The 8,881-nt window shown below is 57.4% G+C and overlaps 2 protein-coding genes across 2 annotated transcripts; one reads left to right on the forward strand and one right to left on the reverse strand.

Annotated features, from left to right (window-relative positions):
* Positions 1-572: 572 nt before the first annotated feature.
* On the forward strand, positions 573-5,138 carry SPOUT1 (SPOUT domain containing methyltransferase 1). Its single transcript, XM_005146322.3, has 12 exons — positions 573-627; positions 728-770; positions 889-1,008; positions 1,231-1,390; positions 1,608-1,697; positions 2,027-2,076; positions 2,271-2,401; positions 2,824-2,896; positions 3,240-3,338; positions 3,861-3,963; positions 4,494-4,641; positions 4,782-5,138. The coding sequence occupies exons 1-12, from the start codon at positions 583-585 to the stop codon at positions 4,887-4,889; spliced, it is 1,170 nt and encodes a 389-aa protein (XP_005146379.2). The 5' UTR covers positions 573-582; the 3' UTR covers positions 4,890-5,138.
* Positions 5,139-5,548: 410 nt separating this feature from the next.
* On the reverse strand, positions 5,549-8,191 carry ENDOG (endonuclease G). The gene is made up of 3 exons (XM_034067952.1): positions 7,359-8,191; positions 6,830-6,939; positions 5,549-6,247 (listed from the first exon to the last, which is right to left on the reverse strand). The coding sequence occupies exons 1-3, from the start codon at positions 7,842-7,844 to the stop codon at positions 5,962-5,964; spliced, it is 882 nt and encodes a 293-aa protein (XP_033923843.1). The 5' UTR covers positions 7,845-8,191; the 3' UTR covers positions 5,549-5,961.
* Positions 8,192-8,881: the final 690 nt, after the last annotated feature.

The raw sequence follows: 8,881 nt of genomic DNA on the forward strand, positions 1-8,881 counted from the left end.
TGCTACATCCACATTGCATCCTATGGTGGTGGCTGCTCATCCCACACTGGCCGGCGGGTAGTGGCTCCACAGGTTTTGTGTTGGGGTGCAGCTGGTGGCCCTGATCCCCTGGGAGCAGGAGAAGGCAAACACCCACCTGCCTTCAGCCGGAGACGAGGTAACATAACCCATCCTGTCTGCACGGCCTGGATGGGTGAGGGTGCTGCTGAAGGCCCTTTTGCACCCATATACCTGTCAAATGCTGGGAGCTACAACCCCTAGAACAGACGAAGAGCCGTGACATACAACACCCCGTACGCTTGGGCTCCTGCTCTAAGCCATGGCACCCCCGGCAAGGGGCAGGGTCCATCTCCCCATCCTTTGCAGATGAGGGTGTCCGGATGCCCCCGGGTCCCCCCTTCCCCCACAGAATAGAACAATTTCCGCTCAGCCCCACTGCGCCCGCCGGCGGCTTAAACACCGCCCCAAGCCTGGCCCCTGAATCACGTGACACCGGCATCCTCCCCTAGTGGGCGGGCACTGGCGCCCTCCAACCAATCAGCACCGCGGGGGGTGGAGCACGGCCGGGGAGGGAGGCAGAACATGGCGGACGGCAGCGGTGCGGCCAAGCGGCCCCGAGGCGTGCAGGTGGGGCGGGGGGAGCGGGGTTGGCCCGGTCACCGCCGGCCCGGTCACCGCGGGGGGCCCGGGGGGAGCCCGGCGGTGACGGCCGCGTCTGTGTCCGCAGGCCGAGGACCGGAGGGTGGACTGGCGGCGGTGGAAGCAGGAGAGTGAGTCCGGCCTCGTGTGGGGGCTGCGGGTCGGGATCCCTCGCACCGGGAGCCCCTCGGGCCTGCCCCGGCGGCCCCGGCGCTCTGCTTGCAGCGAGGCGATGTTTGTGCGTTCCAGGGAAAGCCGAGAAGAAGAAATGGAAGGAAATGAAGCTGCTGAAGAAGCTGGAGAAGCAGCGGATGCGGGAGCTGGAGGAGAAACGGGCCGAGGAGCGAGAGGAGCAGCAGGAGGACAGAGGTGATGCTGCCGGGACCCATGGGGAGGCGTGGGTTGAAAGGGCTGAGAGAGCTCGGTCAGTCAGCTGTGGGGATAGATCTGCTCACCAGGCATGAGCCCGATGCACTGAGAAACCTTTACTAAGGGCAAACCTGTGATTAAGGAACAGAAGTTGCTTCCCCCCCCCCAGTAACCAGAACACTGCCTGGAGCCGTCACCCTATGGCTCTCCTCCGCTCCCCAGGGCGGCACTACACGCTGAGCGTGGCCCTGCCGGGCTCCATCCTCAACAACGCGCAGTCGCTGGAGCTGCGGACATACCTCGCGGGACAGATTGCTCGGGCCTGTGCCATCTTCTGCGTGGACGAGATCGTGGTGTTCGACGAGCACGGAGAAGATGTGAAGTAAGATCCGTTGTGCAGGAGGAGCTTTGTGTCAGTGCCAAATGGAAGGAGATACATGGCCTGTAGAGAGGGGTCCAAACGTGATCTGGTGGCAGGCTCTGCCTCTGGAGCAGCCCTTTCATAAGGAGCTGGTTTCAGGTTAAGGAGCAAGGATGGATCCTCTGCAGACCTGACCCATCTCACACTGAGCTCAGGAGCTGCTTTCTTTCACTTACAGGAGCGTGGAGGGGGACTTTGAAGGAATTGGAAGGAGAGGCAAGGCTTGTGTGCAGCTGGCTCGGATCCTGCAGTACTTGGAGTGCCCTCAGTAAGTTCCCCATAGCTGAACTGATCAGACCTGACTGCTGTGGGTGCCTCATGTAAGAGGCTATGGGAGCAGGAGGCAAATCCTGTTTATAATGTCTAATTATACAGGAACACAGGAGCTCATTGCTTCACATGTCTGGTTCAGGAGTTCAATTAAAAGAGCAATGACTGCAGGCTTAGAACCTGCATGATGGAGGTTACATCTGGGACTTGAGGGAGCCAAACAAGCTCTTCTCTGTACTCAGCTCCTTTAAGGCAGAAAGGACTAGAACTGAAGCTGAGATTCAATAGAAAGGCTGGGTTTACATTTCAACCTTCTCTCCCAAACAGGTACTTGAGGAAATCCTTTTTCCCAAAGCATGAGGATCTGCAGTTTGCAGGTAATGATTCACTTGTGTCCTGCCCCAGCTGCTGGCTCCCTCTTCCTGAGCTCTTCTCATTTTACATGGAATACACAGAACTGAGTAACTCTTATCCAGTTCAGAGCGCAGGCTGTGATGTGCTGGACCAGAGAGGGAGGGGGTAGCAGAGCAGTTGTACTTACCCTTCTCTTTGCTTTCTTGTGCTGCTTTAGGGCTGCTCAACCCCCTGGACAGCCCCCACCACATGCGGGTGGATGAGGACTCGGAATACCGGGAAGGTGTGGTGTTGGATCGGCCAACCAAGGCGGGCAGAGGCTCTTTTGTTAACTGTGGGATGAGGAAGGTGTGTGTTACCCCCGGAGCCCAGAACCATTTCCCCTGTGTCTCTGGCAGACTTGAAGGAGGCAGGGTGGGTACTGTGGGTTTCTGAAGGCCATGCTGGACTCGCACAGGGTTTAATGCTCGTTGCCATCTTGTCCTTTCTGGCTCCTCAGTGTTTGTAGCTTCCCAAGTTCTGGCAGGTTTGCCTGTTCAGCACTTAATTGCTTCACTGCTGGAGCACTTTGAGCAGTAACATAGGCCTCAGACTGCTGACCAGGGCACCCTGAGCCTGCTCTGCACTGCATGAGCCACACAGTCCCTGACTGCAGAGCTCCTCATTGCAGCCCCAGGCCAGAATAGACCTTGCTGAGAGGGCTCCCTTCCTTCCCCACCTTTCCCAGTACCTCCAGCCATGCCTGATGCTGATCCTGACTGTCACTGCAGGAGGTGCAGATCGACAAACAGCTGAACCCTGGCCTGCGAGTCACTGTGCGCCTGGAGGAGCCCCAGAAACCAGGTAATCCCCTGCTCCATTAGCACCTGTGAGCTGCAGTCCTGAAGGAGTTGGTCCCTTCCACACCAGCTTCGTATCACTGGTGTCTGAAGGTACCAAACAGCTCTGCATGTTCCTTTGCTCCACACAGTTTTAATAACCCCCTTACCACACCTCCCTGGTGAGCTGGAAAGAGCTATCAGCTCTTTCACCAGTAATAAACAGCCCAAACATACTTGCAGAATGCACTCAGAAGGGTGGCTCTTTGCTCTACACCGAGTCAGTGCCTTGCTCCAGGAGAAACTGCTGTGTGTGGCTGCTCACATCCAGCCCTCACTGAAGGTGCTGATCTCTGCTTCCCTTTCAGAAGCTAAAGTGCGGAAAGGCACCGTGGTGTCCTCACAGCACCCTCGGACGGTCTCGGGCTTGTACTGGGGTTACAGCGTCCGCCTTGCCTCCTGCCTGAGTGAGTATCTGCAGGGATTGCCTGCTCTCAGTCCTGTCACATGTAAAGGCTGAAGCCAGGGGCATGAATCACCCCACTCACCCCCCAGTCTGCCCTGTACCTCCACACACCATTGCTCCAGATGTCCACATTGTAGCAGTGGTGCTCTCCATCTCCAGCCACTGCATCTGCATTTCCACTGTAACTGCCTCCCATTTACTCACATCAAAGCCAGCGGTGACATCTGAGCCCTGCAGAATCCTTTTCCTGTCTTCTGGTTGATTAGACCCCTAGGAATATCATAAGCTGTTAGGGATGGAATTGTTCCTGGCACCCGTTTGAGCTTTGAGGAAAGGTGCTGCAGCTGAGAAGGGTGCCAGACACTCCTGCAGCGAGGGAACTGTCAGCAAGAATCATTCTTCTGTCTCCTCATGCACTGAAAAGCAATTCCTTCTGCTGCCACCCATGGAGTGCTCCAGCCTGTCCAGAAGGCATAGAGCAAGAGAACCACACAAATAGCCCCATATTGTGTCTGTGTCCCAGGTGCTGTGTTTTCAGAGTGCCCATTCAAGGAAGGCTACGATCTCTCCATCGGGACCTCAGAGCGGGGCAGCTCCGTGGATGAGGCCACTCTCCCTTCCTTCAGGTTTGTGTCCTGCCCTCTTGGCCCCACTCAAGCCTGCAGTGAGGCCTGGTGCAGGCAGCAGAGCTGCACTGTGGTCTTGGTGTTCTCCCAGATGGGAATGCTCCTAGATACAAGAGCAGGACTCACCTGCAAGTTCCATCCTGTGCTCTGCTGCTCCCTTTTACACCAAGGCATGTTCCTTTGCATTGCATAGCACTGTACCCAATGGGAAGTACCCAAGGATAAGGCCAATTCCTTTCCTGTTTCTCTAGAGTTGGTAGAAGGGACAGTCACATTGGTGAAGTGCTGCGGGGCTTTGTTAGGGTGGCAGCTGTATTGGGAATCATCAGCAGGGACACAGTTCCCTGCTGCAGCAGCATGGGCTCAAACACAGACCCACATACTTGAGCAAAAGAAATGAGTATTTCTTGCAGATCGAGTTAAGAGAACTGCTTATGTGAAGCTAATTCTTAATCCACTCAAAGCATCTCACTTGGTGCAGGGGTAAGAGCCAATCTCCCCTCTCACCCTGCCCTTCTGCTCTCCCCTAGACATGCCCTTGTCGTGTTTGGAGGTCTGGAGGGCTTGGAAGCTGGGGTTGACGTGGACCCAAACCTGGAGGTCACTGACCCCAGCGTCCTGTTTGACTTCTACCTGAACACGTGTCCCAGCCAGGGCAGCAGAACCATCCGGACAGAGGTAGGGCAGGTGGCAGTGGTGTGGTGGGGTCAGGGCCTGTGGGCACAGAGCAGTGACATGGCCCACGTGGTGCTCCCCATGGTGGCACCTCCGCTTGCCTGGTGCTCCTCAGGGTGAGCTGACCCCCGGCTCTGTTCCAGGAAGCTCTGCTCATCTCCCTGTCTGCGCTGAGGCCCCACATTGATGAGGCTGTGAAGACACCAGTGCCAGCTGAGGGCAGGGAAACCACAGACCCTGCTGGCAGCTGAGGACCGCCTGGGGCAGAGGCTGTTGAGATGTGGGGTGCTGGGCATGTCACTCTGAGAGCCTGCGGGGGAGCCAAGGCACCGTGACTGAAGCTGGAGGTGCTGCTGTTGGGAGCAGCAAGTCTGCATCCTCCTACCTGTAGGGTCCTACCAAGGGCTGGTTGCTGCCCTTCCACAGCTGAGAGGAGCCTGGCAGCAGGATCTCAGCCATTCAGACATCTGGGGTGGGGAATAAAGCAATATGGAACCTCAGCTGCCTCGAAGTCCATGCGTGAGTGTCTTGGTGTAGAGGATGGGCACTCAGTGTCCAGAGCTCCTGCATGCTCAGTGCCTCTGGGGCCCTGTGGCCCTCACACTTAAAGGAAGGCAAAACTTAACCCCTATGCCAGGAAGCTGTTCCTGTCTCAGCCTGACTTCCCCCCATCCTTTCAGCTCAAGGCTTCATCCTTCCCAACAGCAGGAAGGGCTGCAGCTTCAGTTGGATCTCAGTGCTAAAGCATGTCAGCACAGCTCATTACAGTTTGGCTCCATCTGCGAGGCCTTAAAGCTCTGCCTACAGTGAGCTCAAACAGGAAAGCAGCTGGAAAAGTTGGCTCTGTCCTCCCCTCCTCCTGCTGAGATCCTTGGACCTTTGGTGAGAGCAGATAAGAAACAACCAATACTGTGGGTGTTCAAAGCTTTACTGCTAAAAACATCTGACAGAAAACAATCATAATCCTTTGGCCACAGAAAGGCAGGAACCTCTCCCTTCCTCCCCTGCATCCATCTTGCTCCTGTCCTTCCCTGCTAAATAGCAGCAATGGAGTAACTTCCTTTTGTGCCTCAATGAGCCACACACAGGAGTAACCTCTGTACTGCAGCTCAGGGGCAAGCTCTAGAGCCCTGCTGCAGGACCTGCCCTGCAGCCTGGCTGCGTGTGCACATTTGTTACCTGCAAGGAGGGGAAGGGTAAAGGGAACATTGGTTTCATTTTCGTTTCCCACATTTAAAACTGCACAAGGAACTACTATTCCTGTGTAGATGTGACTGCCGCCAGTCCCTTCCCCAGGAGTACCTGCATGTGCTTAGCTGGGGTTCAATGCTTGCTTCCAGCTGTGATGGCTTTCAAGTGACTTGTTCTCTTCAAGATGTTTGGGACAAAGAGGAGCCCTGAGGCTCGCTCAATGCTCTCAATGGGGACCAGAAACCGTTCCAGGGGGATTTTGTCATCCACAGGGCTGTTGGGCATCACATAGGAGCGCAGCTCAATCTCCCCACTCTCCTTTTCCAAGATGAGCACCTTGAAGAAGTGGGTGGGAACAGCCACGTTGTTCTTCCCAATCACCTGGTACTTGACGTACATCTTCCCATCAGCCTCCATCCTGCATCAACAGCAACATCCCTGCGTTACCTCCTAGTCTGGTGCCACATCCCCCTCCCTCAGCACCCCACCAACCCTTCAAAGTAAGCCCCCACCCCATGGGGCACAGAGCAACCTGAAACAGAGCCTACATGAGGTGAGGCTGCGCTGCATGAGCACTGCTCTGCCCCAACCCCTTCCTGCTGTCTCAGCCCTTCCAAGCTGTTTCCTGCCTCTAAAGAGATGTCAGCATCAGACAGCTGCTCCTTAGCACTGTGTGAAGATCTCTGCAAACAAAGTCACGCTTTGAAGTGGAGAAATACCCCAGAAAATAAAACCTTGGAGCTTTAATCTGCAGGGAACGGGGCTGCAGTTTCCTCTGTTAATATAATAATCTATTACTTGGATTATTAAGGACTGCAAAGAGAAGGGACTTGGTGATGTTGTAGCTCAAGAAACCCATCAACTGCATGGGAAATAATACAAACTGATCCCGAAAGTACCTGCTGAGCAGGGCCTTAGGGAGCAGCTGGGAGGCTGCACCCCTCCCTTAGGCTCTGTCCTTGCCCAGCACAACAGATCCCAGCTCAGACCTTGTGCTTACCTGGGCAGGAAAAGGGGTCCTGTGCAGACATAGACGTTCTTGTTGTTCCTCGCCAAGCTCCTGCTGTACTTCTCAAGGTTATTCCAGGCATTCTGGTTCAAATGAGGATTCTAGAGACACAGCCAAGTGACAGGGACAGCGGTCAGTGCTGGGGAGCATCCTCTGTTCAGTGTGTAAAACACCTCAGCATCCCGAGCACCTTCCCGAGATCTCCACCATCACTCCCACTTGGGAAGCCGCAGACAGTGAGGTCCTGGTTTGCACACCCAGGAACAGCCCCGCTCGCCTCAGCCCACCCTTTCCCAAGCATCCTTCCGCCTGTTTAACCGAGCTCCTGGCCTGAGGGAAGCGGGCACAGGGGCTGCAGTATCCCCGAGCGGAACCACGGCAGCACCGAGAGACTTCGGTCCCTCCGGACCCAGACCCCCCCAGGACCCCCCTCTGCCCGCCCCGCTCCGCAGGGAAGAGCGCCCGGAAGCGGTTCCCAGCCCGGAGCAGCGCCTGCCCTTGAGCCCGGAGCGGGTCCCACCTGCGGGGCGATGTTGCTGAGGTAGAACGTGTCCCTCATGGCCTTCTGGCTCCACTTGTGGTTGGCGGCGGCCGCCAGGTGCCCGCGGTCGAAGCCGCTGCCGCGGTAGTCGGCGTTGGTGGCTCGGTGGTACTCGTGCACCGAGTCGTCCTCCTGGAAGTCGCAGGCGGAGCGCTCCGAGGCCCCGCTCAGGGTGTCCCGGTTGAGCTGCTCGATGACCCAGAGCGCGCTGCGGCTCCGCGGGTCATAGCACAGCACGTATGACTCCCGGCTCCGCAGCTGCGCCAGCCCCGGCAGCCCGTACTTGGTCAGCTCCGCGCCCGGCAGCGCGGGCGGCCCGGCCGCTGCCACCGCCGGTACCACGGGCAGGCGGCCCAGCAGCCCCTCGGCCGCATCGGGCCCGGCCTGGCGCCGGCTGAGGGCCGCCCCCAGCCCCGCGCCCAGCGCAAGCGCGGCCCCCGGCAGCAGCCACCGGCTCCGCAGCATGGCTGCCCCTGAGCCTGCGATCGACGCTTAAAGGGGCCGCGGCTTCCTATGGACGGTATCATCCGGCACGGGAGCGCCGCCCCTTTAAGGCGCTGCCCTCGGGGACACCGCGACCCCGGGGCTCACCGGCGGCGATGGAACCGAGAGCGGCGTGCGGGGGAACGGCATCGAAGCGGAGCCGAGAGCGGAGCTCCCCGAGGCAGCGTCCGCGCCTGCAGCAGCGAGAACCCCGAGCTCGGCACCAGCCCCAGGTGTCTGCACAAAGGCACCCGGTTAGGTGAAGGAAGCGTTATAAAAACAGCGTTCAAAAGGAAGGGTAAAAGATGGAGGGCCCTCTGCAGCCGGCTCTGGCCCTTTCTGACAGGGTTGCTCCTTTCTGACAGGGAAAGGGCAGGTTGGAAGAGTGCTCCAGACAGCTACAACTCACTGACATTCATCCAGGGAAATGCTTTCCCAAACACCCAAAGCAACCCCAGGCCTTCATTCCGCTCACTGCCAACGTGTATTTAGGTCACATAATGCAAACTCCAATCAATGCTCTGCTTGAGCACCACCAACAACATCTCCAGCATCCTGCTGGTTCTACCCTCCCTGCCGAAGCCTCAAGGATTCCCAAAGCCTGACTGCAGCAGGTGCAGGCAGAGCAGGCAGAACTCCTCCAGGGTGCGCTCATCCCTCCCCACATCCCTCTTTTCCCACCCAGGTGAGGGTGGGTTCCGCTGCCTGGCCGCAGTCCTGCCTGCGAGGAGCACAGAACGAGAGCTATTGAAACATCTTGTTTAGGCCCCTATGAAACAAGGGGGCCCCAAGGCACCCCAGATTAACGTCTCCCATCCCAAAGAACTGCTGCTTCAGCCAACCCCCTGCTCCTGCAGCAGATCAGGACTGGAATGAATCAGAAGTGGAAGCACCTCAAGGGTGGAGTTGTTGTTAGTTGGCCACAAAAGCAAGGAACCGGTAAATACCACCCGACCTCAACAACAGCAAAACATCACTAGAAGCCTTTGAGAAATGAAGCCAGGAGGAGATGCAAAAGC

The sequence above is a fragment of the Melopsittacus undulatus genome, chromosome 11 (assembly GCF_012275295.1).
Source record: "Melopsittacus undulatus isolate bMelUnd1 chromosome 11, bMelUnd1.mat.Z, whole genome shotgun sequence".
In the NCBI taxonomy this organism is placed as follows: domain Eukaryota; kingdom Metazoa; phylum Chordata; class Aves; order Psittaciformes; family Psittaculidae; genus Melopsittacus; species Melopsittacus undulatus.

Bases quoted from the DNA above. Each gene is read 5' to 3' on its own strand.
- SPOUT1 (XM_005146322.3), top strand. From the start codon at position 583: ATGGCGGACGGCAGCGGTGCGGCCAAGCGGCCCCGAGGCGTGCAG. The intron at 628-727 runs GTGGGGCGGGGG...CTGTGTCCGCAG, and splicing joins AGCGGCCCCGAGGCGTGCAG to GCCGAGGACCGGAGGGTGGA. The intron at 2,077-2,270 runs GTAATGATTCAC...GTGCTGCTTTAG, and splicing joins TGAGGATCTGCAGTTTGCAG to GGCTGCTCAACCCCCTGGAC.
- ENDOG (XM_034067952.1), bottom strand. From the start codon at position 7,844: ATGCTGCGGAGCCGGTGGCTGCTGCCGGGGGCCGCGCTTGCGCTGGGC. The intron at 6,940-7,358 runs GTGGGACCCGCT...CTGTGTCTCTAG, and splicing joins TCAGCAACATCGCCCCGCAG to AATCCTCATTTGAACCAGAA. The intron at 6,248-6,829 runs GTAAGCACAAGG...CTGTTGATGCAG, and splicing joins GGACCCCTTTTCCTGCCCAG to GATGGAGGCTGATGGGAAGA.